Source organism: Panicum hallii, chromosome 2 (genome assembly GCF_002211085.1).
Source record: "Panicum hallii strain FIL2 chromosome 2, PHallii_v3.1, whole genome shotgun sequence".
Taxonomy (NCBI): domain Eukaryota; kingdom Viridiplantae; phylum Streptophyta; class Magnoliopsida; order Poales; family Poaceae; genus Panicum; species Panicum hallii.
In genome coordinates this window covers 6,333,503-6,360,188 of record NC_038043.1, presented here as the reverse complement: position 1 = coordinate 6,360,188, position 26,686 = coordinate 6,333,503, and the positions used below count along the sequence as shown (strand labels likewise).

At 45.5% G+C, this 26,686-nt stretch overlaps 5 protein-coding genes and 1 long non-coding RNA gene across 8 annotated transcripts; 4 read left to right on the top strand and 2 right to left on the bottom strand.

Annotated features, from left to right (window-relative positions):
• Nucleotides 1-638: 638 nt before the first annotated feature.
• LOC112880814 (uncharacterized aarF domain-containing protein kinase At5g05200, chloroplastic) lies at nt 639-8,763 on the bottom strand. The gene is made up of 12 exons (XM_025945564.1): nt 8,675-8,763; nt 8,255-8,565; nt 7,962-8,099; nt 7,465-7,607; nt 6,904-7,017; nt 6,327-6,515; nt 6,097-6,252; nt 2,709-2,974; nt 2,483-2,580; nt 2,101-2,279; nt 1,587-1,697; nt 639-1,121 (listed from the first exon to the last, which is right to left on the bottom strand). The coding sequence occupies exons 1-12, from the start codon at nt 8,761-8,763 to the stop codon at nt 942-944; spliced, it is 1,974 nt and encodes a 657-aa protein (XP_025801349.1). The 3' UTR covers nt 639-941.
• A 768-nt stretch (nt 8,764-9,531) lies between these two features.
• On the bottom strand, nt 9,532-13,332 carry LOC112880403 (glycerol-3-phosphate dehydrogenase [NAD(+)], chloroplastic-like). The gene is given in 9 exon segments (XM_025945007.1): nt 9,532-9,744; nt 10,273-10,422; nt 10,502-10,651; nt 10,739-10,886; nt 11,498-11,585; nt 11,854-12,055; nt 12,134-12,239; nt 12,819-13,021; nt 13,024-13,332. Coding segments are annotated over 9 exon segments (1,371 nt in total). The 3' UTR covers nt 9,532-9,729.
• A 1,358-nt stretch (nt 13,333-14,690) lies between these two features.
• LOC112880813 lies at nt 14,691-16,393 on the top strand. The gene is made up of 2 exons (XM_025945562.1): nt 14,691-15,227; nt 15,374-16,393. The coding sequence occupies exons 1-2, from the start codon at nt 14,691-14,693 to the stop codon at nt 16,391-16,393; spliced, it is 1,557 nt and encodes a 518-aa protein (XP_025801347.1).
• A 169-nt stretch (nt 16,394-16,562) lies between these two features.
• On the top strand, nt 16,563-16,954 carry LOC112880410. Its single transcript, XR_003226317.1, has 3 exons — nt 16,563-16,577; nt 16,668-16,786; nt 16,870-16,954. It is a non-coding gene; the product is annotated as an uncharacterized LOC112880410 (long non-coding RNA).
• Nucleotides 16,955-18,734: 1,780 nt separating this feature from the next.
• Nucleotides 18,735-23,852, top strand: LOC112880409 (protein sym-1-like). 3 transcript variants are annotated; one of them, XM_025945019.1, is made up of 9 exons: nt 18,735-18,887; nt 19,193-19,515; nt 19,618-19,705; nt 21,244-21,338; nt 21,441-21,513; nt 21,655-21,747; nt 21,840-21,926; nt 22,013-22,093; nt 23,256-23,852. In XM_025945019.1, exons 2-8 carry the CDS (start codon nt 19,250-19,252, stop codon nt 22,091-22,093), a joined length of 783 nt encoding a protein of 260 aa, XP_025800804.1. In that variant the 5' UTR covers nt 18,735-18,887; nt 19,193-19,249; the 3' UTR covers nt 23,256-23,852. The 3 variants fall into 3 exon arrangements, with proteins under 3 accessions (XP_025800804.1, XP_025800806.1, XP_025800805.1); XM_025945021.1 differs by having other exon boundaries at nt 23,253-23,852; XM_025945020.1 differs by having other exon boundaries at nt 18,756-18,887; nt 19,227-19,515.
• Nucleotides 23,853-25,792: 1,940 nt separating this feature from the next.
• LOC112880812 lies at nt 25,793-26,485 on the top strand. The gene has a single exon (XM_025945561.1). It carries the CDS (start codon nt 25,793-25,795, stop codon nt 26,483-26,485), a length of 693 nt encoding a protein of 230 aa, XP_025801346.1.
• The last annotated feature ends 201 nt before the right edge of the window (nt 26,486-26,686 follow it).

Genomic DNA, 26,686 nt, shown 5'->3' with positions numbered 1-26,686 from the left:
ACAAGCATTGGTTCTCAAACTAAACATCGTGACCACGTCCTTACCTTTCTTAAAGGAAAAGAAACCTACCTTGTTTCTCCTTGAAACATCGTGACCAAGTCTGTAATGGATTCTAATTGTTAGTTTGATGATTCCTACACCTCGAGTATTAAAATATTATTTGGAAAAAAAAACTCACAGGGACCAATCTGCCAACAAAGCCTAGGCTTCAACCACCATTTTATCTGTCTACGACGGTGGGACCTAATAAAGCCCGGAGTTTCTTCCAACCTTTGGCTCTGCCTCTAGGATTAGGGTTATACTATTTTCCTATGAAGACGTCAGGTAATTTTCATATAGAGACCTGCATTCAGATATGCTACAGTCACTGTAAACACAAGCCAGCATGCGAGTTCTGCTGAAAACACAACGAAAACGACAGGTTGGTTCTAGAAATCTGAAACTGAGAAACGCAACCACACGAATGTAAAATGTGAATTCTGCCATTCTGGTATTTATTCGAAGCTCGAACCTGAGCTGATATTTTCCGAGTCAATGTCGCTGAATCCTGTTACGCATGCCACAGCAGTAAAGGGACAAGAAAGTCACTTTACGCCGTACAATCCTAGTAGAATCCCCAAAGATCGTTGTGACCCTGATAAAATGCAACAGAACACGGTGCCCTTTAGCACATGATACACCTGCACCGTTGGGCTTTTACAAAGATACATCATCATCACTTTCTCTGTTGACAGTTGCAGTACAGACTTACAGTACAGCCACATCTTAGCCTGACTCCGCTCGACCAGGAACAAGGCAGTTCAGTCTACTGGATCGTAACAAACATATTTTACATGTTGCTCACTTCTATGCTGGTCTGGCAAAACTATATACAGTGTTTGGTAACATAAGCTTGCTATTATCACCCCTCTACTATATTGCTAATTATTGACGAAGTGGCCTCATTGAAATCGATCTGTTCTTCTGGGTTGTCGATTGGTCGAGATGTTGATTCTCTCATCTCGAAGCATGTTCATGCTGGGAGCCAGCAACCTTGTGTAGCGATCAAAATACAGTAGCTGCTTCATGAGAAGAGCAAATTCCCGAGGAAATTTCAGCCCATAAGACTCACTAACCCTCACCTGGGAGATGCGGTAACAAAAATGTCAGCTTTCATTTTCTATCCCTTCATTTCTGAAAAACATTATGCATAGCTCGGGAAAATTCATGAAAGCATGGTGAATAAATTAAAATCAAAACAGTGCCTTTCAACTTCAGATAGCAACATGCAACACATCAAGACAACTATTGCAAACATGAAAAATAATACACAAATAGCATGTCAGCTAATCATCTACACCATCATGACAGCCAAGTGACAGAGTTGTCACCAGGCCAATAAACTCTGGACTTGTGAATCAACTTTAGAAATTTCAGTGTATCCACATAATCAGGGAAGGTAAAACAAAGAAAAAGGATTTCTGTAGTAAAAAAATACTAACTGCAGGAGGAATAACATTTTTACAGCTTATTATCCCATGTAATCTTTTGCTTGTAGCAGTACCATTCTTCTGCTCTAGACCGAATCACAAAAGAAAGTAACTCACCAGATCAAGAAATAGAGCATTCATCTGTCTCTCATCAAGGACAACATTAGCAGATACTGCTGTAGCATCAGGACCTCTTGCTGTTGCGACTATGATTTCAGTATCCAAGTCCTGCTTAACAAATGAAGAACATTAGTGCATTTTTCTGTGTCAAAATAAGCTTAAGAATGGGATATCAAGTACAGCAGAAATTAAGGAAGGCAAGTACCTCTCCATAAATACAAAACTAGTCACATAAATTGATGTGCATTAGTTGCCTACAATTTGCATCTTATTGAGAATCTGTGGCTGTAACTGTTACAACCACAAGATTATGTTTGCTATGGAATTAAGTTAATACAGTTTTAGCAAAGATGTTTCTCCAAAACAGCACATTACTAAGACACTAACAGAGTAACGGTTGATTTAGGTCACTCAAAAGATGGTTCATCATTTCATCAAGCCCTTATCATCTCAAAAAGGTTGATCAAGTTTTCAGGATATCAAATAGCCTACTATCGCTCGGAAATATTACCTGTATTGATGAGAATATCTTTCGCAGGTCCTTTGCAAATTCATCAATATTTATATCATTCCCTGTAGCACCCATTTCAGAAAGGGCAGAGGCCATAGCATCATAGTCCTCAGTTGCAAAAGAAGCCAAAAAGACCTCCATAGCAGCCCAAGTCTTTGGAGATATGCGACCAACAATACCTGAAAAGTATTAATTAATATAATTATACAACTAATGAAGAAAGTTGCAACAACAATCAACCTAGGGTACTAGGAGTTTTAGCGTATTGTGAGGTAAAAGTCCACCCTCAATTGTGTGATATGGTTCATGCTCCATTACATTTACGACGTAGATTATGAGCCACTACAAAAAAAGGACTATGGGAGAAAATGCTAAAGCATACCGAAATCAATGAAACCAATTCGCCCATCACGGAGCAACCATAGGTTCCCAGCATGCACATCGGCATGGAAGGATTCACATGAAATCAAGCTTCCAAACCTGCAATATTTTTGCATTTTTCAGAAGCATAGACCAAGGCACTACAAAGTTTATGAAAGGAAAACAAAAATCTCAAAATTGATGGTGTATGATATCACAAGAAAAAGTGAAGCAGCTGTACATCTTACCAGACATTAAGGGCAGTGACTAAAGTCAACTCAGGATCCAGAACAAGAGATCTTATACAATCAAGGTCAGTAAGCGGGACACCATACAATCTTTCCATAGTCAACACACGTTTTGTGCTACAGTGTTGATACACAAATGGGGCTTTTGCCTGCCTGTCAAATCCCATAGCATCTATATATCCCTGAAAAGCCTGAATATTTGCAGCCTCTTTTCTAAAATCAACTTCTTCAAGCATCGATTCCTTTATATCCTTCACAATGCCTACCTACAATTAAAAAAATCTTAGTCAAGATTACATTTATAAATTATATGCTTTGCAGTTTGTCTAGCTCATTGAATGACAATACAAAGGCTGATTTTTTTCTTAAAAATCTTCCAAAATATAAAAGAAAATTTCATAATGCTTGCTGTCCCCACTTCAATACGCATAAACTAAATGCTCTTGGATTTCTGATTATGTTGCACCTATTGTGCAAGTTATCACATGATAGATTTCTGCCTGGACACAGCCACTTTTTTGGTAAGGAAATCACTTTGCTTTTTACTGAAAGCAATACCAGGTCTACAAAAGTTCACAACCTGCTGGGGACACCAGTTACACTATGAAGCTACACAAAAGGATGAACCAAGCAAACTATCCCATTCCACGCCAGTCAGATTGCCGGCGGGGCGGGTTGTTAAACAAGCCCGCTTAGCCGCCCCGCAAAATTAGAGTTTGTGGCAGATGCAGCCCAGCTGCTATTTCTTTGTGGGCTTGCGATAAACATCCTTCCAAGCCCGCAGACAAGAGGGTACGTCCGCAAGGACCCGCAAGAACCCGCGACCTCCTCGTCTCACATCTCTCCCACTCCCGAAACCTTCGTCGCCGCCGCCGCTGAAATCCGCAGTGGTGCACACCCCGCCGACCCCCTTGACGCTCTCCCTCTCCTCCTTGGCCAGGTGCACCTTGAAGGCTTTGATGGCGCGGTGGAGGGCCTTGCCGTCAGCATCCGGGGACCTGTCCCAGCGGGACATGTAGCCCTCCCGCTCCTCGCCTCCAACCTCGTCGGGGCCGGCGGCACCGAGGACAGCAGCGAGGCAAGCGTCAGGTACGGCAGCACCTCCTTCCCTCAGCCCCGAGCTGCCCCTCATGCTCTATGAACTTGCGGAGATCTGTGTTAGGTCTAGGATCTAGCCGGATCTGTGTCAACTCCACCTAGGTGTCAAGCTGCATCTGCTTCAGGGCTCTAGGTGCTTGATTGCGATCTTTGTGCTGACCGTCTGCTTGGCGGTGACCTACACTGACATGAGATGCGAGAGGAGGGACACCAGCTGGCTTCCTGTACATGGATGTGTTTTTTTATGAATACACCTGCTTATTTGATTCTACTTATATCGGTTTAGTGAAATTTAGAAATCAATTATGCAGATAACAATGTTACTAGATAATAGATACCTTGTTTACCAATTGTTGTTAAGAATGTTTAGCTTCTAGTTTTGTTATATGGTTCAGATGTTGGTAGCAGTACAAACTCAAGTATGCAGAGCTCAAGTTTTGTTTCACTCTTTGTTTATGACAATTGTTTTTGGTCTTGCTAGGCTTAACCTGCCTTTATTCTTGCTTGATTAAATCTCTAGGTGTATTGTACCGTGCCAATGCTATGTAGAGTTCATGTTTTTTCCACATGTAGCAGCAACCAGAGGTGTTTGTTGCCTTTGGTCATGTATTTTGTTTGATATGTCAAGCATTTCAGCCAAAAGTAGTTTCCCTAGCCTTGTAATTTTGACTAAAATTTACTTTTAAACCTGAGAAAGAAATTCAGTACAACTAATTTTTACAATCAACTGTCTTGTAGTGAACTGTCATTTACTTTTTCAGTACTGTTTGCGAAATCCGGTTTCTTGTACATCATTTCAGTTTTGCAGTTAAATTTAGCACCTTCACCTAAGTTCAGGACTCCACTGTTGATAAAAATTGATGAAATGGCATGAGCCCATGCAGCTACAAAATTCCTTCACATTGCAGACATGCATTTCTGATGAACACTTATGTTTTTGAACTTTCTAGATTTGAAGAAACAAGATGCTTGGAGGGATACAATATTTTGTAGTTTTTCTTGTGAGCTTACTATGATTAGTTTAATCATCTATCCTTATTTGTTTTCTGATGATGATGCTATCTATCCTAGTTTGATTATCCATGGTGATTACTGGGGGTATCAAAAGGCCCTGTGAGGTATCAAGTTTACAACTGGAAGAAGCTAGCGGTTCCTTGGACAGTGGCGAATCTAGGATTTCATGCTAGGGTGGTCAAATAATTTTTTTTAAAAAAATAGTTAAGTGAACAAATTAATCTAATCTTATAAAATTATAATTCCTTACTTTTCACATTCTCAATTTAAGTATTAGTTGTTGTACATAAGAAAACAATAGTAGCAGCAAGTTCAGAGGCACTACATAATTCATTCAACAGCAGAAAAAATAAATGATGGAGGTTAATGGGCTGGATCTTAGGGTGGGCTGGAGCCCACCCAGCCCACCCCCTAGATCCGCCCCTGTCCTTGGAAGAAGCTACCAGTTCTTGTTTATTCGTGATGATGTAATATAATTCTAATTTGAATATTTGATTAATGATAGAAGACACGGTTGTTCTGAGTATTAATGACCCTTTTAACTTTTGTTTTGTTTCAGTATTTTACTTTTTATCAGCTATACTCGATACTTATTGGTTTAATCAAATGGAGTTGCACTGTGCAAGCAAGCAAGCTGCCTGTCCGGGCAAGCAAGCTAGCTGCCTTCAATGCGGGATTAAATTTTCTGCCACAAAACCCACGACCGGTTTGTCGGCCGCGTGTTAAACTTTGTGGACATCCTCGGACCCGCAAAAATATATTAGCGGCGAGCTCTGCGGTTTTGCGGCTGGCCGCAACCCGCCCCGCCTGCAACCTGACACGCCAGACTAAATTTCCACCACGTCAGAGGTCAAGGCCTGAAGTTGTTCAGCAGCTTCAGCCATTCCTCAACTTTCTTCACAATCCCTTTAGCTTTGTCTTGATAAAGCCTCAATATCTATTACTATACTCATGTAACATCCCTAATTAAACGATTCTATTCAATGTTTATACTCGAGATCTGTTGACTTCCCCACCAATTCTAGCACAATGAACAATTTGATGATAAACTCAGCTACATTGCTTTTCAGAATATAAATCCCCACATTCTCCAAGAACCATTTGGTCCAGAGATTGGTTTGTATGATAAAATATGGTTCAATGCTGATAATGAATTTGTTCTGCTTTAATTAAAGAAAGAAAATCAAAGAGTATGTGATTTAAAGAAAAATTATCATGTCATGAAACAGTCAAGTATCTCGTCAAACATGAACTTCATCATTAGGAGAGCATTTACCAGTGATGTCCTCTGTAGCTCAGGGTTCAAGAACTCCAAAACTCGTGCAATGACATAGATAAAATTAAGATCAGCAACCAAAGTATCTTCAATACCAGGCTTTAGAACTTTAATCACCACATCCTTCTGAGAGCTCTTCAACCTAGCCACATGAACCTGAGTGACAATGAATTATCTCAATGCTTCAACAGCAGACAGCATAATGTAATTCAAAAGTTCCCAAGAGAAACCTGTGCTATTGAGGCAGAAGCTATTGGCACCGGATCGATGTATTCATATATACTATCCAATGGTCGCTGCAACTCCTCACGCAATATTGACTGAATCACATCATAAGGTACAGCTGGTGCTCGGTCAAAGCAGTTCTGGAATTCCTCGACGTATTCTGCAGGAAACAAAGTTGGTGCAGATGCTATGAACTGCACCATCGCACAGTCAGTTGACTATCAATACCCAGATAATTAGAAATAGTACATGGTTTTCAATGGAGCAGAAATGGTACATAATCATGGAATCAGAAAGTTATTCAGATTCGACCCCCACACCCACCTCAAAAGACCATCCAAGAAAAGGTAACATGTTGGTTCAACCCAGGTATAGTAATCATCTAAGGATGCTATTTGCATAATCAATTTGTTCATTAGGAGCCTCTTTCATTTACCATGTACACATAATTACTACAACTAAGAATGCCATGAATTCAACTTAAACCACATTGATCACTAAACATTAAGAAAGATTTCTATTGGTATCTAATATATTGCGGATTACCATCAATCATAGTACAAAGTTTGAAGATGCCCTTACCTGGCCTAGCTTGATATAAGTTGCACCCATGCGCTCAAAAAGCCTCCTAAGGTAAAGAGGAGAAAGCAAACCAAGCTGCATCTGAGCTGGAATTCCTGCTGATGTGTTAGCAGTCTGCAATAGATTAAGAGCATGAAATGAAATTATGTTCCTGCTGAAATAAAAATTCAAATCACTGATAAAAATTATCTCAGTCAAGCATGGCAATTATTCAAAACTCAACCTCAGGCTAACCTGCAACGATGGAACCTCCCTTCCACCTTGACCAGACTAATGTCCCTTAAAAGCTTACCCAATTCAAGCAATCAGTATGGCAATAGTTTTATGCCGATCCTTCCATGATCAGCTATGACTCTTTGAGCCTTCAGCATACAAGCATGTATGTGGGGCATGGGTGTGATTGCGCAAATGTGCACCACTGATGCATGCATTGTGACAGGAGACCTTTCATTTAAGTATGACCTCTCTTTTTGGAGAGCTACAACTACAAGAACACTAGCATTTTCAACCGCACCAGATACGCAAAGACAAAATTAAAGTATAAAACAGGAGAAGCCGAACCTTTGAGAGGTCATTCAGCCACTCCCCACCAACCCCAAGCACAGCTTGGATCCCTTGCGCTATCCTGAAAGCACCTTGGGGCCCTGTGCTAATCGACGTCTGGAGAAGGTCCTCCACTAGCTTAGGCAACTCACCAACTCTATCTGCGTATAAAGAAAAAAAACAAGCGAAGAACCAGATGATCAGTTCGCAATGAAGAAACAAACTATAAGTCACACAATAATCTTTGTCACTCCACCCCACTGTTAAATAGCGTTAAAACCATTCGTCCACCCAACAGATCACCATTTAAACTATCAACAGCGCCACAAATTCTGAAAGAGCCACATACATATGGTACTAAACATCTTGATTTCACATCATCCTGACATTCTCCGTCCTAGCTAACTAGTAGATGCCATGGATACAGAAATTGCAGAATCGGTTTAGCTGAGGGCGACATATGCTTGCCAGGTGATAACTACAGCCACGGGGATCAATCGAAATCAGCTGGTTACCTTGGAGGCGCGTGGAGAAGTCCTGGGCCTGGGAGTAGCGCGCGAAGACCCTAACCCCGACCCTGGCCCGCCTCCGCCCCTCCTCCCGGCCGCGTCCGGGCCCGCCCCCCGGAGCGAGCCTCCCCCGCCGGACGGCACCTGCAACAGACCCCACCCCAGTCAAATCCGCCAGCCCCGCCGCGCAGTCGAATCGAGGGCAACCTCGCTCCAGCGCCGAGAGAACCCGGAGCAGCTGAACGCGACGGACAACTACTCTCCCAGGGAAAATGGCGAGATGCGAGAAGGGGGCGTACCTGGGGGAGGCGGTGGCGGTGGTGGTGGACGAGGAGAGGGGAGCGCGCCGCGGAAGCGGCCCTCGCGGCCGCCGCCATCGGTGAGAGGAGAGGCTAGGCGGGGGGGCTCGCCGGCGACGGGCTGCGGCAGCGGCGTGGGTGCGCGTGGGAAGTGTGAAGGGTGTGTGGGCTTGGGTTTTTGGTGCCCCCGCGGGTGTTCACGGGGCTGTAACGGCGGAGGAGGCGACACGTGCGCCGGATAGCGGCCTCGCCTCTGTCCCGTTCCGCGCCGCGTGATATTCTTCGTTCTTCCCAGGTTCGGCCCGCGTGAGCTTGGTCAGAAACTCGGAGCTCTCGCCTCTCGTGTCCCATGGATGATCCATGACTTGCCCGTTATCATAATTACTACCAGATTCCATATCTTTGTGAACTCGAAATTACACGTCTTCGAAACATCCTGTTTCGAGTTGTGAAGAAGACAAATTCCTGCTGGACTTGCAGAACAAGAACTGACGACTAACAGTAACCATCTGTGGCACGAAACCAGCCACGGATTTCTTCGGTGTTCAATGGCACCGTATAAAAGAGCACTTTTATACCATATAATAGGATCATATACTACTATGTGAAAAGAATTTGTATGTAAACATCGGACGGTTGAGAATTTTTAGTAGTACGAGGTAGCATATCTAGATAGTGTAGGTAGTATAAATGTAATATGGGAAAAATTATTTCACTACAAGATTTCACCTCTGATGCAACGATCTAAACGTGTTGCAATAAGCTAAAATGGTTGCAATAGATAAAATTGCAAAAAAATATAAAATTATCCTTAATTTATATTAAATTACTAATGACAATCTTATCACTCCTAGGTACTACCAAGCGGCAGTACTATGCGCCGTAAAAGATGGAAAAAAACGGTGCTCTTATAATGGAAGGTAAGGCTTGGTGATCGAGGATTCGAGGTTAAATACTTGTGTTAGCAAGTGCAATCCCTGATCATATTGCGCATTCGAGAAAAAAGAAATCCTGATCACAGCATATGGTCACTTGCAACATCATTGCGAGTAAAATGCGACAATGAGTTCATCTCCCGTGAGTGCGGATAGTGCCCACCTTCAGTTAAGCCAGCGCCACCAATAGATTTTTTTTCTTCGAAAAAATGTCATGGCCAAGATTTTACCCGTGTAAAGTTTTTTTCTTTGAAAAAATGTCATGGCCAAGATTTTACCCGTGTAAAGAAGGGGAAAAAAATAAAAAAACTACAAAAACTTGGAACTTGCAAAAGGCCACCATTATTCCCCGAAAGCTGGATACCACTTCCGCATTAATAAACGAATAATTTGTCAGTACAGCCTCTGAAGTGAAATAAACCTGCACAGCAGAGATCATATATAAAAACTATCGTGGCCTTCAGCAGATTTTCGTATGATCGGTCCCAAAACTACACTTCCAGTCCAGACAAACGGAGCATAACTCCATTGCCATCCTTGTCAGACTTCCTCAACCTGTAAAATGGAAGTTTTATTTACGCGAACAAGACAAGAGGCAGAGCTGCTAAAATACGCAGATATCAGGTCAGGAACCTTTCTGCCAGCATAATTACTGAAAAAATCATCAGTGTCTCAGGTAAATTATCCTTACAACTAAAATCATCAAATTGAAATGCACAGCATGTTTGTTTAGTCAAAGGAACCAATAAGAATGCCTATTCTCATGATCAAAATATGTTGCTGGAACGTTACAAAAGACACTAAGCAACAAATGAAGATTGCAAGAGGAACTTGGTTTGTTTGCCTTTTTTGAGACAACTTGGTTGGTTAGACAAATTAGTAAACCATTGCTTCAAGTTTGTTAGCCAAAGCACAAACCACCATTTCGCTAAATGGAGAAACCAATGTTTGCCTACTTGCAATGTATTAACTTAAATAGTGAAGTCCCTAGGACAAGTTTGCACAACAATTTGAAATACGGCAATAATTCGAAGGTTGTCTGTGGAATAAAGTACATTTGGTATACTAAATCAAATGGTTTACCTGAGGAAGATTCATCAACTCCATAACCGCCTTCTTCGGAGTCAACTCATTATCAATTATCTGCGCAACTGCAGTCAGGACTGGCATTTTGACATTGTACTTCTGAGCTAATGCAATCACAGCCCCAGCAGTTGATACACCTTCAGCAACCTAAAGACAGAAGAATATATTGTATCATACAGGTCATGTATTGTGCATAAATTGATGTCATAGAAAGAATGCTGCACACCTGATTCATAGAACTCATGATTTCATCAAGTTTTTCGCCTGAACCAAGGCGCAGCCCCACATTTCTATTCCGTGAAAGATTGAAAAAACATGTAAGCATGATGTCACCCGACCCAGACAAACCAGAAAGAGTTGTCGGCTTCGCTCCCATCTTCAATTTAAGAAGTTGATGTCAGTGAATGTAGCAAGTTTTCAGACTTCATAAATAATGGAAAGGCAGATGATAGATATTGCAGACCTTTGTTGCCAACCATCGTATTTCTGAACAACCTTGAGCAACAAGGGCGGCCATACAATTATTCCCAAGATTCATGCCTTCTACTATACCTGCTGCTATTGCAAGAACATTCTTCAGCGCACCTGCAATTTCCACTCCTGTAACATCACTGAAGTATCACAGGTCACATTCAAATATTCTTCTTCTTCTCCTAATGTTATAATATCTCTACTAATCTAACTCTTATGCATGGAATATACTAGTCGTAAATTTTAGACTACTAGTTTAATTTCAGATGAAAACTGAGGAAAAATTCTAGAGCTTTTCCCTTTTTACTATTGAATGATGTTCTGGAACTCAGCAAGTACCATCTTAGGGAAAACAATTTTTGAACAGATATTCGTATATATTGTTTATTTTTCTCTGAATTTAGCATATGGGTCTTTTTCTATGTTTTTCTGAACATAAAAAATCAAAGAGTACTATAAACAGTGGAGCAAAAATCCCCCATTTCATTCATGCTCACCTCTTTCATCTCATCTTCTCTACCATTTTTTAGTAAAAACAAGCCAATTTTTCGTAAACTAAAAGGACAGCCATGTAAACTGGGGGAACTAATTTGAGAACTCAACATTGTATGGAAAACCTCTGGAACTTCAAGTGCTTTCAAGCAAACCCTTTTTGTTACTTCATTCGCCTTTTTATGGCATGCAATTTCCCATGTTATAAAGTTGGTTGTCATATCATTGGTGATGAAGCCTTGGGATTAGGCATTTTTACCTTGATGTGCTTATCCTCAAATTTGGGGAAGCTAATAGCTGCTCAACAGAACTTGCCAACTTTTTGTCTTTAGATGCCACCACCATTGCTACAATTTTAAAGTTAAATAACCGTGATCTTCAATCCAAATTAGCAGATTCAAAGTGCTTATGAAAGGAAGAAATCCAAAATACTAGCAGAATTTATCATTCTTAGCATTATTATGGTGCCTTGGATTCCATTGAATTTATTTTTACATACAGATATGTGAAAAGAAAAGATAAAAAGAATTCATGTAGAAATAGCTTAGCACCAATCAAAATAGGGCCTGAAGAAGATATAACAGGTTAACAATATGAAAAATAATATCAGCAAACCTGTAGGCAATTTGCTCATTAGTTCTACAGCAAAAGAAGGTCCTGATAGAACAATAAATGGTTGGCGTCGATTTCCCAATGCTCGTGGGATGATTTTAGACATTGTCCGAAGGGTATTGAGTTCCAGCCCTTTGCTAAGTGATATGAATGGCAACTTTGGATCAACATGTGTTGAAATACCTTCAAGAAAGGATGAACTGAACTGCCGCAAAAAATATCAGAGTCAAAAAGGACGAAATCCCTGCAGAACGCACAATGCTTCAAAAAGACATTTGAATACCTGAATCGGAACAGCATGGAAGCAGAAATCAGCTCCTGCTAAAGCATCAGCAGCACTTGTTGTTGCAACAATATTTTCTGGCAATCTGTGTTCTGGTAAGTATTTGCTGCAGTAAAATGACAAGCTGTAATGCAGATGACTCACATTATTTCCACGTTGAAATGAAAACAGGTATCTATAGACATGAGCAAAATATTTTATCTTGTTCTCTTCTGTGTGATGCCAAATAGTACATCTACATGAATTGCAATGCAGCATATTCTTGATAAAGCAAAATTAATATCCAGATTGACCATGTTGCAAGCAAAATGGACACTTAGGACAAAATGATAAATGACACGCAGTTATATGTACTCTTGAATTCAAGTCAGTTTAGATCAAATGTGGTGCCTTTGCACATTCTCCTCCCTCGGCAACAATGTCCATCAGATATTTTACCTAGGACTATTGCACTTTCAGGAGCAATATTGATGGGAATGCACAGTCGAACGATCCTAAATACTTGTGCCATGGGTGCTGACCAAGAATCTAAATTTTGATGGACAAAAATATGATCTTCCTAACACATGCTCCGAGAATAAAAGAAGAATGTAGCAAACTGTTTCCCTGCACCGATCAAGAAAGGTACAAAGGAGGCAGCCATAGTTTTTTTTCTTAGGAAAAGGAAGCAACAATAGTTACGAACCAATTGATATGGCTGTTGTTGATGGACCGGCAGACGAGGTCGTCCCTGAGCAGCATGGACACCTCGAGGTGGGCCTTCTTAGCCGCCACGTGCGCCGCCATGGCCGTCCCGAACGACCCTCCCCCGAGAACCACCACCTGCGAAACCCACCCGCGCAGCCGCTCCCAATCAGATCCTGCAACCGCAAGGAAGCTAGCGAAGCGTCCCGGCCTACCTTGCGTGTGGTCTCGAGGACGTCGCTGCGGTTGCGGCGGCGCCAGGAGCGGGACCACCGGACCAGCTTCTCCCACGCGATGCGCACCGCGCGGCGACGGTCCTTGCGGGCGCTCCTACGCGGCGCGGCGGCGTCGCCGTCGTCGTCGTCGCTGGAGTCCTCGTCCTCCGGCGGGGGCACGGCATTGGCGGCGCCCGTGAAGATGGGAGGAGGGCGGCGGACGGCGACGGCGAGGCGGGGGCGTGGAGTTGGGAGTGGAGGGAGGAAGGTGGTGGTGGCGGCGGCGGCGGCGGCGGCCATTGGAGAACGGAGCGCGATTTTGCGGGGCCTCGTTTTTGTTATCTTATCCGTTCCCGCCTTTTGCAACTTCGCTTCTCGAATTTTTTTCTCCTTTTTATTTGTTTTATTAAAAAGGCTGTACCTTTTTTCCTTACATGAGCATTTTCTTGTCTTTTTTTTTGAAAAATTACATGATCATTTTGTACCTCACGAGTCATGAGGTGCTACAAAGATTGTGCTTCGAATTAGAGCTAGTATTCAGGTTTATTGGGATCTTGGGTTTGCTTCTCAGGCTTACTGAAGGTCCAAGCTTCCTTCAGTACACAGAATTTTTTTTATCCTCTATTTACAATAATTCTGATTTGATTCTGCTAGGCTGTCTGAGCATGCTAGATGCTACACAGAATGTGACAGCGGTGGTTACAAACTATGACACATGTTTCAAGCGGTTTGAATTCTGAAAGGAAACATTTGGCATATGTCAATTTTGTTACACAGAGAATCACAGTGCTTGGTCCGGTGTATTTTTAAGGCGTCGTCTAGGCGACGCTTAAGCGGTAAGGCGACCTTCGACGGCAAGGCGTCACCGTCGCCCTGAAAAGGCCCTAAGGCGTCCGCCTTGGACGCCAAGGCGTCAGGGCGTCGCCACTCGTCCTCGGGGCGTCCCAGAAGGCGTCGCCTTAGGGTTTATAAGCCCTGGAACCCGGAACCCCGACCCCCCTTGACGGAATCCCTGGAATCCGATTGAATTGCAAAGGAGGCGGCGGCGCGGCGCATAGGGGCGGCTCTGGTGCGGCGGATCTGCAGACGCGCCCTTCCACCGGCGAGCTCCTCCCTCCCCCTCTCCCTCCCCGGCGAGCTCCTCCCTCTCCTCCCTCCCCCTTTCCCTCCCCGGCGAGCTCCTCCAGTCCTCCCTCCCCCTCTGCGGCTCTGCTCTGCCGCGCCCGCACCTCTCTGCTCCCTCCCCCTCTCCCTCCCCGGCTCCTCCCTCTCCTCCCTCCCCCTTTCCCTCCCGGCGAGCTCCTCCAGTCCTCCCTCCCCCTCTGCGGCTCTGCTCTGCCGCGCCCGCACCTCTCTGCTCCCTCCCCCTCTCCCTCCCGGCGAGCCCCTCCCTCTCCTCCCTCCCCCTTTCCCTCCCCGGCGAGCTCCTCCAGTCCTCCCTCCCCCTCTGCGGCTCTGCTCTGCCGCGCCCGCACCTCTCTGCGGCTCTGCAGTCTACTCTGCGGCTCGGCTCGGCTCTGCTCTCTCTCGGTCCCTCCCCTGGCCAGCTCACCAACTCATGGTAGCGCCTCTTCCCTGTCCTCTCTCCTCTCAGTCCTCTGAGATGTGCATTGATGTTGTGCTTGTGTCATGCTCCTGCTCTGTGATGTGTTTGTAGGATGGAGAGTGCTGGCTCTGTTGCTGCTCCAGCAAATGCAGATGGCTATGATCCCATGGCTGATCCAAAGAGGAGAGCGAAATCCAATGATCCCGGATGGAAGTATGGGTACTGGACAGAAATTGGGAACCGAGAAAAGGTCACTTGCATCCTTTGCAAGACAGTGACAACAGGTGGAATCAAGAGGTTGAAAGAGCACCTTGTTGGAGGGTATGCAGACACGACCATGTGTTCCCAGACTACTACTGAGATTAGAAAAGAGATGAAAGCATATTTGGACAAGAATAAGAGAAATAGACCAATCTTCATTGATGATGATGACAATGATGATCGACAACAGCAACAGAGAGGGAGAGGGCAGGAACAGCAAGACAGCGAAGAGGTTGAGATTGTTCATCCAAGCTCAGGGACAGCTGCCAAGAGAAGTAGGGCCGCATTCCAGTATAGGACAGCAGGTCAACCTTCAAAAACACCCACTAGCACAGCAAAAGAGGCTGGAAAAGTTGCAACAATGCTTAGGAGAACTCCTGAACAAGTGGTGGATGATAGGCGATCGTCAAGCGCACACCAAACCACCATAGAGGCTAGCATAAAGTCTAAGGCTGACAGAGATATGTGAACAAGCAATGGGCTTTGTGGTTCTATGAGTGTGGTGTGCCATTCAATACCATAAACTCGCGACAGTTTCAGATTGCTTGTGAGGCCACCGCACAATATGGTTCAGGGTATGTGCCTCCTACCATGCATGAGGTGCGAGAGCCTTTACTTCGTGAGTGTGTCAAGGATGTGAGTAACATGAGGGCTGCACATGAGTTGGCATGGAAGAATTATGGCTGCACACTAATGTCTGATGGATGGACCGATAGAAGGGGGCATCACTTGATCAACTTTCTTGTCAATAGCCCAGAGGGGACTTACTTCTTGGAGTCAGTTGATGCATCAGCTGAAAAGCATGATGCACTGTTGCTAGCTGATTTGCTTGAGAAGAGGATAGATAGCATTGGAAGAGACAAGGTTGTTCAAGTAGTCACCGACAATGGAGCTAACTATAAGGCAGCAGGAGAACTTCTAATGCAGCGGATTCCAACATTGTTTTGGTCCCCATGTGCAGCACATTGCTTGGACTTAATGTTGGAAGATATTGGAAAATTGAGAGAATTTGAGAAGCCTATTAAACAAGCCAAACAAATCACCACTTTTATTTATAGGCATGGAAGAATTCTAGCAGCGATGAGGGAGAAGACAGGTGGGATGGATCTTGTAAGACCTGCAGCCACTAGATTTGCCACTTGCTTTCTTACTTTGAAGAGCTTGCATAAGCATAGAGATGCATTGAGAGGACTATTTGTGAGTGATATATGGAACTATAACAAGTTGGCAAAGACACAAGCTGGCAAGAATGTGTGTGATATTGTTCTAGCAAAGGTCTTTTGGTCCTCAATTGAAGATTGTCTTAGAGCTTCAGCACCTCTTCTTATTGTGCTTAGGGCAGCTGATGGTGATGAGAAACCAGCTATGGCTGAAGTTGCAGCCTTAATGAATGTTGCAAAAGAAAAAATCAAGTTAAGCTTCCCTACCCAAAATAAGCAAGCATTGCTGAACAAGATCACACACATCATTGAGAGGCGGTGGGAGGATCAAATGAATCATCCATTGTATGGAGCAGCACTCTATTTGAACCCTGGGAAATTCTTTGCCATCTAAAAAAAAGGAGATGATAGATATGTTGCAGAATTGAGAAGTTGTTTCAATGATGTGCTTGCAAGGATGGAACAAGATGAGCTAGTTCGTGCTAAGATTGATGATTATGCCATGCATTATGAGGACCAACGAGGACCTATCTTTTCAAACAAGTTGGCACTCCAAAATATTGAAGCAAAAAGCCCACGTAAGTCTATTTCTATCATGTATGTGTGTGTGGCTGTTTAGTGTCAACTCTTTTCTAACTCTTATTATGTCTGTGCATTTGTCATTCTAGTTGATTGGTGGCGTTCATATGGTGGCCGAGCCTTTGAACTTCAAAGATTTGCAAAACGTGTGGTTGGTCTTTGTGCTTCATCTTCCGGATGTGAGAGGAATTGGAGCACCTTCGAATTTGTAAGTAGTGGATATGAACCTATGGTCTTTGTGCTTCGTGTCTTGTTAGTTACTCATTTGGTTGCCATTGCTGTTTTTTCTAGATGCATACAAAGAAAAGGAACCGGTTGTTACACAAGAGGTTAAATGACTTGGTCTTTGTTTCATACAACCGAAAGATGCAAAGTAGGTTTATAAAGAGGAAGGAGAAAGCTGGCACAAGTTATGATCCATTAGTTATTGAAGATTTTGATTGGGACAATGAGTGGATAGACTCATCGGTTGTTCACAGAGAAGGTGGGAGCGACAATGACCTTGTTGCCTTGACATGGGATCATGTTGATGACGCTACAGGAGCATCAGTGTCGCTTCGAGGTCGCAACCTTCCAAGGCAAGCTACTAGGCGGAACTACACTGAAGGCTCCCAAAGGCGTGGAAGGGCTAGATTAGAAGAACCTGAAGAAGATTCACATGATGGGGGTAGTGAAGACATTGAGGACGATCCACATGATGACATAGATGTGAGTAATAGTGATGAAGAGGTCGGTGGCGAAGATGGTGAACAAAGCATGGATCCTTCCATTCTCGATGAGTTTGATGATGGATATTGAGAGTGGCTACTTGAGATATGAGAGCATTATCTATTTGCTACTATTTGCTATCTATTTGAGACTATTTTCCTATATTTTTCCTATATTCATATTATATTAAGGCGTCGCCTCGCCTTACGCTTTACCCGCTTAAAAGGTAAAAAGGAGGTCGCTCGCCTTACCTCGCCTTATCGCCTTAAAAACTATGGGAGAGATAGAGAGGGTGAGAGAGTAGTATTTGCGCTAGTTTCTGCAATAATGGGTAAGGTGCAATTAATTCTCCATACACACACAAAAAAAACGTAACAAGATGGTGTAGTAGATGGGCCCTAAAGCATGGGCCGGCCTGTGCACCTGCGGGCCCTTGCACGACGAGCCCGTCACTCCCTTCACGCGTCATCCATTTCACCAAGCCCACGGCCGCCGTGCCATCTCCATCTCTTCCCTGGTGCGGCGGCGGCAGGAGCGCTCCACGAGCAGTGGCGGCGGGCGACACCACGATACGCGGCCGGCGGCGAGGGCAGCGAGCCGGCGACCAGGACCAGGGAGCGCTGCCCGCGCAGGCGCACAGGGGATGGCTCCAGCAAGTAAGGATGGCAACGGGTATGAAATACCCGCGTACCCGCGGATACTAAACCCGGTGGGCGCGGGTACGGGTTTGGATTTGTGCCCGCGGATACCGGCGCGGGTACAGATCTAAACCCAATGGATATTTTGTAACGGATTTGAAAAATTAATATCCGAACCCGCAAACCTGCCAGATCCGCTGACATATGGACGTAAGTAGTTATATATATACACAATTTTAGGGTTTCCATGCTTCCATCCGGCCATCCCCGAGGTCCCAATTCCCAGCCGCCACCCCGTCTTCCCGCCCGCCCGCCTCCGTCCGCCCCCATCCGCCCCGCCGCCGGCCCCGCGCTCCGCCACCCACCCCCCCGCCCCGGCCCCCGGCTCCGTCCCCCGCCGCCGGAGCGCCGCCCCCCCCCCCCGGGCCGCCGGAGCCCCCTGCCCCCCCGCCGCACCGGGTCCCCTTCCCCTCCGCCCCGCGGGATCCGGCCCCGCGCTCCGCCCCACCCCCCCCACCCCCCCGCCCCGGCCCCGGCCCCCGGCTCCGTCCCCCGCCGCCGGAGCCCCCTTCCCCTCCGCCCCGCGGGATCCGGCCCCGCGCTCCGCCCCCCACCCCCCGCTCCGGCCCCCGGCTCCGTTCCCCGCCGCCGGATCGCCCCCGCCCCCCCCCCCCCCCCCCCCCCCACCCCCCCGGGCCGCCGGAGCCCCCCGCCCCCCCCGCCGCTCCGGGGCCCCTTCCCCTCCGCCCCGCGGGATCCGGCCCCGCGCTCCGCCCCCCAACACCCTCCGCGGCCCCCGGCTCCGTCCCCCGCCGCCGCCCGCGCAAGCTCCGCCGCGGGGGAGCCCACCCTCCGCCGGCGGATCCGGCCCCGCCCCCAGCACCCCCCCCCCCGCGCAAGCTCCGCCGCGGGGGAGCGCCCGCGCCAAGCCGGCAAGGGCAACCGAGCCCTTAACCTTGAAAGGTTAGTGATAATTCGTCCGTATTTTGTAAAAACTGTAATTGCAATTTACGAAATTAATGGACAATTCACAACAATGCAGATGTAGTGTCATAATGAGGAAAATATTTCTGAAACTCAATTGCTTGTAACCGTATTTTGATATTTTGATCATTTAGTACATCTATTATCTATATGTTGAACAATTTCAAGTTATGAACCATTTATATTATCGGTACTCAATTATGTGCTATTAATGTGTACTTTGAGCTGTCAAAGAAATTTTGTACACCATTTAAAGTTGTGAATACCTGCCTCCCAAATCCTAGGCCCGCCTGGTTAAAACCCCGTCCTCCATAGCAGGCAGCTGCAGGTGCCATCCTGCCATGATGGCCATGGTGTCCGCCCTTGCGCTCCTCCTCGCACCCCGGCCTGTCTCCACGAGGCCCACCTCGCCTCATCTCCACTCCCGCCGCCTCGCTCTTCCTCCCCGACCCGCCACCCTCTCCGCCCAAGCCGCCACCCACCCGCGCAGGGCCGGGCGTCTCCAGCAACTCCATGCTGCCTCCTGTTGCAACAATTCCGCTCCGGCCGCAGGAACCAGTGGAGGAAGCGCTACCGGCGCGAAGGATTGGCGGTTCTACTTGGCATGGTAATTCGATTCTGCGCTCAATATGTCTTATGCTCTGCCTGCAGCTGCTACAGGTATTTATGCAATGCTACATCTTCAAACTGTATTTTTGCAATGCTACAGGTATTTGATGTCTCTTGATAAGAATCCGATTGCAACTAAGGCGGTCACTTCTGCTGTGCTAACTCTGGCCGGGGACCTCATCTGCCAGGTACATTTGCAGCATTTGGCTTCAGTCTGATGCAATGCAGCATGGACTTCTGTGGCAGAACCATCCAAATTAAACTGGCTTAAGTGCGCCAACCATCATTTGAATATTTAATTCGGTCAACGCGCACTTAAAACGTTGTAATTCGACAGTCTGTTGGGTAGCATCCCGATTTAACCACTGATTTCATCGATCGAAACAAACATCAGAACTCTCACTCGAAGGTGAGCACAGATAGTACAAATATGCCAGAGTTCTTACAAATACAATACCGAGTACGGTACATTTAGTTTTACAAGCCAAGTTCGAATACATAAATAATTCACAAGTCCAACTGAAATTGGAATAAAAGTCCGATATAAAGGAAACCCGACAACTACGGTAATTAAGGCGTGAACGATGGATCACACACTCAGCCTCCGCGTGTGCGACCCGAGATCATCAAATGACTATGCATCTGGTTCGACGGCTTCCCAACCATCCACATCAAGGTGAATGAACTTAGCACAACAAGGACAGAAATCTACATCAGCAGGACCTGAAATAATTTGGGCAACAAACCCTGAGCAACTAATACTCAGCAAGACTTACCCGGCTAGTGGTATATACTTAGCCGACTCCTAGTATGCAAGGTTTTTGGCTGGTGGGTTTGTTTTGCCAAAAAGCTACTAACAGTGAATCCTTATTTTCAAGATTTTAGCACAAGTTTATATAAGAATCCGATTGCAACTAAGGCGGTCACTTCTGCTGTGCTAACTCTGGCCGGGGACCTCATCTGCCAGGTACATTTGCAGCATTTGGCTTCAGTCTGATGCATGGATTTGGTAGTGACTTTCAGGCAGCCTAGTACGTCTATGTTTCTGTTTGTTTTGTGGACCACAAAACTGTCAAGGTTTATGGTATAATCAAAGCACTATCTACCAACCTAATTGTGTTCAGATTTTTTTTCCCAGTGCAAATCAGTTGTATGGATCCTCCATGAATCTTGGTGTCCGAAATATAATCCCACTGAAATTTTGTTGCCAACCATGACGTTCTCTAGATTATGTGGAGTTATTTTTGTTTACAACAGTAATATATAATTTCCACTGGCCTTTGCTGGGGTAGGTACTTATGGAACTTGAAAGACCAAAATTCTGTCTTTCAAAAAAAGGACCAAAATTCTCAGACAAGCAAAGTAATACAGACTCCTATTCTACTGTATGACAAAAATGGTATTGTTACCAACTTTGTGAAATCAACTATAAATGTATGCAGGTCAAAATTGAAATATAGAGTTTAATCGAACAACTAACAAGCAAGAAAACGAATTCAACCTAAGAAATCCAATCCATTGACAGTTTGACACTATAGGAGACTGCAGCAAGAAGCGTATCGCAGCAATGATTGGAAAACATGCTGATTTCATTTTATGAAATTGTTAAGGTTGAAAGCTTGCCTCTCATTGAAGTGTTTTTATCCTATATTTATGGCAGTCGCTGTTGTTTGCTGCTCAAACACTTAAATGTGTAGTTCTAAATCCACTTTGCTTTCTATTCCAGCTTGTGATTGATCGAGTTCCAGAGCTTGATTTAAGGAGAATATTTGTGTTCACATTTTTGGGGCTTGCCCTTGTGGGGCCAACTTTACATGTCTGGTAATCTTTTCTGAGCTGAAGTAATTATCACTTTATCAGTACATAGTGTAGCCAGCATTCTCCGGCACTGCTCTTTGTTTTATAGTTAGTCTTCATATGCAGGTACCTTTATTTGAGTAAATTAGTGACAATCAGCGGAGCATCAGGTGCCATTGCTCGCCTTATACTTGATCAGGTTTGCATTCTTTTCCTCTCTCCCTTGCAACCCTGAGGAAATATACTGTAGTCATGACATTTTCTTGCGTGTCCTTCAGTTTCTTTGTTTCTACAATTATTGTATTTGCTTTTGATGTTGTCTTAATCTTCTTCTCCTCAGTTCATTTTCTCTCCCATTTTCATCGGCATTTTTATGAGCTTACTAGTCACCTTGGAGGGAAAGTCTTCTCTTGTAGTGCCAAAGCTTAAGCAGGTGAGCCGAAACTTACCATAATCTTTCACCCCTTGGCACGATGTGCGCATACACTTTTCTGGCTATCTAATTTTCATTTCTGACATCTACAGGAGTGGTTATCATCAGTGTTGGCAAATTGGCAATTATGGATACCGTTTCAGTTTCTGAATTTTTACTTTGTTCCTCAGAAGTTTCAGGTCTTTGAAGATACTCATGTTCACAAGTTGTCATATTAGCATGCTTTGTGTCTTGCCCTCACCAACTTACTGCCATTTTTTTTCAGGTGCTTGCTGCTAATTTTGTAGCCCTTGCATGGAATGTGATTTTGTCATTTAAGGCTCACAAGGAGGTTATTGCGAAATAGGTACTATTAGCTGGTCTATCTTACCCTGGCTTTAGGCTCTTAGATTGACTTACTGTTGTTTATAACAAAGAAGTAGTTAGTAAACATAAAATTGGTATGACATGTCTTTCCCTATTGGCGCTTGAATGTGGTTATTCATCATTTCCTGCTGATGGCATTCATGCAAGCAATTTTCCTAGAACAGTATATCTGTGATCGTGCATGCACATATTTCTCTTTCCTGGTTACTTTATGGTAGGTGCTGCATCTCAATTTGATGTTTCTGTTCAGGGAGTAAAGAATAATTGAAATCTCCTGTACTTCAATTTGCACTAACGATGCCATACTGTTAGGAACTTATGGTCTATGATATTTGATTTTTTTTTTATGATGAGGCATATGTGTTGCGTGTGACTTTCTCAAACCCAGATATGACCTATGTGCTAGTTCATCAAAATTGAGTGTGTCAGGTGTTTTCTCTCAGACATATTGAATCTGATGTGCCTTACATCATACTATGCATCATCGAAGTAGATGATATAGTGGACCAGCATCCACCAAAGTGTTTTATAGGTTGAGGAATTTACTGTCCTTCCATCCTGGACTCCACTAAGATGTATTTGAACTGCGACTTTGTAGCAAAAAGATTTTTCTTATTTTTTGTGCCTTTCAAATCAAATAGGGGGATAGGGTTCGCATACTAATCCCCTTTTCCAATGGTTATTGTTCATGGGCTTAACTTTTCTGCCACCCGAAAGCAACCTTGTGGACTTGTTCTGAAGTCATTGTTTTGTGCAGTCAGACCATGATAGCTTCTTATGTCTTTCGCAGTTCAACATGATGTTGATCGATGCTAAAGATGTTTTTTGTTTTTTAGCATCTTCTGGCTAACCTTAGAATCTAGACAGAAGCGTCTGTGGCTGTCCAGTTCCATCTCATATTGTATGATACCGTAAGGATGTAAAGGGCTATATTGCTGTTATTTGAGGCTGGTTCTTTGTCCACTTACTTTATAATGCTAACCGAGGTGACAGTGGTTGTGCAACTGTTCTTATTTCGGTTTCATTGCTTCTGTACAAGCTAAATAAATCGGTCTGTCTATTAGGTTCTATTGCCCTGCTGAAATTTTCCTACGCAAAATTTTAGATGATTACTTATATGAATCCCCTTTATGTGACAGCAGGATTCGGAAACTGGAGTGACAGGAGGCATTTCTGAAGATGATGGTCCTATGGGCACAGAAGAAGTTTCCCCTGTCCTTTTGGCCGCGTTGCATTCATTCAAAGAAACTTTGATTGATGATGACAAGGTGAATTTTATGGAGATGGATGCCTTCTTACTTGATGATGAGAACAACTCTCTTGTGAAGAGAATCACTACTTTAGAGTCAGGATTAGCGACTGCAAGAGACAGTGTCTTGAGATTAGGTGGTGACTCTGATAACAGGAAAGAAATGGAAAGAAGGAGCTGGTGGCAAACGTGGACGGCAAGCCTTGGAAGAGCTTGTTCCCAATTCTTCACTAGTTGATTTGACAAAGGCACTCTCAGAAAAGAGAGAAATTAAGAGAGATTGTTTCTTGATGAACTCAAGAAATAGTAGGTGTAGAATGTTACGATATATGATCAGTTGATCATTAGGAGTAGTATAATCACAGACGTTGATTACGGCGGTTGCCTAATCAATGGTCACGATCTTCTTTGAACAGACATCTCCTCCACCCCTTCATACATGTATAAATAACAGTGATCAATGAATAAAGATTGACTTTTTGCCTCACAATTACTACTGTAATTTTAGTTCTAAACACGTTATCAGCACTTGTTATCCACGGAGCCACAAGAAAAGAAGAGAGTTTTATCTGTAAGTCATTATGTACAGAGAACTCTCCTTTGTTCTTCTCACATTCATCCTTCGCTTCATCATGAACGACGGCCATCATCGCCGGCGTGGTGTTGAAAACTCCGGCCATCGCCTACTACGCGCTCGCACTGCCCGCCGTCGTCGTATTGCCCACAGGCTTCGACGAAGTGATGCTTGGGTCACCCTTGACCCAGAGCAACTCCGGCGGACTGGCGGTGACCCGGGTACGGGCTCTAGCGCCGCACCACCGGCGTCTCCTCCACTGGCAGTGGCGGATATCGGTCCTCCACCACCTGCGCCGGCGCCACCGTACCGGCCGCCGCTGACCCGTGGGGACGGGTGGCCTCTCCCGCCTTCACCGTCGCCTGAGCGGGTGGCCGAGCGCTTGCGGGCTTCAGAGACGCCGCAACCGCTCCGCCCCCTCCGCTACTGCCCACTCCATGGGTGGGGGTCGTGCCCAGCCCGGATGGCGGCCGCTCCTACAGAACCGCCGCCACCTGCAACCGGATCGGGCGACCCCACTGCCGGCGACGACGTCCCGCAGCCACCCCCGACGCGCCCTTCCGACGAAGCCGAGCCCTCGGGAACATCCTCCCCGCCGCCTTTGCTCAGCCCCAGCGGCAACCGCATGGTCCGCCGCTTGGCGCACCATCTCTCCCCCCGCCCTCGCCAGCCGGGCTCGTGGGCCAGGACAGCACATCCACCCGTGGTGGATGCCGGTCGCGAGCGCTCGCGCTCACCCCCTCGTCGCTGCCTCTGACCCCCCCGGGCGGAACGGCCCCCGGCCGGCGCGGCCCCGCTGCACGCGGCCCCTGCGCGGCGTGGCCCTGCCCGGCGCGTCCCTGCGCGGCACGGCCCCGCGCGGCGCGGCGGCGCAGCGCGCCACCCCTGGGCGGCGCGGCCCCTGGCCGGCGCGGCGGCGAGCGCCCGGCGGCGCGGCAGCACAGCCGCATCTGGTGCGGCGGCTGGTGGTGGATGGAGTGGGCGGTTAGGGTTTCCCAACCCTAACTGCTCGGCTCTTATACAGCGGTTTTTCACCGCATGGGCCGCCGCTGGCCGCGCTGGCCGCGCGCGCCTGCGGGCCGCCGCTGGCCGCGCTGGGCCGCACTGGCCGCGCGTGCCTGCGGGCCGCCGCTCGCGGCGCTGGGCCACGCTGGGCCGCGCTCGCCTGCGGGCCGCGCGCGCCTGCGGGCCCTGCTGGCCGCGCGCGCCGGTGGGCCGCGCGAGCTGCTGGGCTGTTTTTCGCGTCTGGGCTGCCTACAAGGACTTAGCTTCAACTGTTATTTAATTTTTCTAATTTCCAGATATTAGAATTGATGATGTTTAGGGATTTAAATGTTAATTTTAATCCTCAGCTTATGACTTTTCAAGTAGCATCTTGTGTTAGGAATTTTCCAAGGTTTTATAACTTGGAAAATATGTCAATGAATATTTTCTTCAATATTCCATATATTGACATATGTTTTATTTGCATTCCTTCAAATGCATATTCAAAAATTTAATTCATCTTAATTAAATCCAAGTGATTTAATACAAGCAAGAATATATTTAGTCCTTCCACAATTGATGCCACATTATTCATAAAATTAAGTTACCATGTGTTCTTAATTTTTCTGAATACTATATAAGCTGCATCATTAACCTTGCCATGACGATTTTTTTGACCACTTGCATTATTTGCCATTGAGATCTTAAATTATCATTATTTCATGCAAAATGGCATATTATTCATCTCAAATTGGGTTATTTCTTACAACTCAATACGAGCAAGCATACAATATGTTGTGCTACTACACATACTATAACAGACCCATGATGATTTTCTAAACAGAAAATCTCTGGTTGCTTGTGTAGGATCAATGGCCAAAGAGTTTGAAGAACTCGCTCTCGATGGACATAACTATCCTACTTGGGCGCTGCATATCAAGATCAGCCTTGCCTCAAAGAACATTCTGAGTGCATTGCTACCTCCTGCAGAGAGGACTGAGCCACTGCATGATGCCTACAAGTACAACACATTGTACATTCTCAGGCATCACCTCCATCCTGATCTGAAAGCAGAATACGTGATGGAAGAAGAGCCAAATGTACTATGGTTATCCCTTAAAGACAGGTACGAGCAACAGAAGGCTGTAATCTTACCTGAGGCGAATCATGACTGGACTCATATTCGTCTCCAGGACTACAAGTCCATAGGTGATTATAACCATGCTATTCATAAAATCTGTGCTCGTTTGCGTTTTTGTGGCAAGGAACCTTCAGATGCGGATAAGATTGAAAAGACACTTCAAACTATGCTCCCATCTGATAGGGTCTTGCAACATCAATACCGTGCTCGCAATTATCAGACTTACTCTGAACTCATACATGATCTGCTTCAGGCAGAAAAGCACGATGAGCTTACGATGAAAAATCATAAGCAACGTCGTGTTGGGGCTGCCCCTATGCCTGAAATACATCATGCTATGAAAGATGAGAAGAAAGGGAATGGCTTCAAAAATCATTCCAAGTTTTCTGATAATTCAAAGAAAGCGCAGACGCAACAAGCGTAAGGGTAAGAAAAACACAAAGGCTCCGAGGAAAGACACTACTACTTCCAAGGATGAGAAGTGCAAGAAGTGTGGATGCTACAACCATCCCACCAACAAGTGTCGCACTCCTCGCCACTTAGTGGCTCTGTACCAGCAAGCTTTCAAAGGCAAGGCTGCAGAAGGACAGGAATACGAAGCTCACTTCGCCACTCCATCCAACTT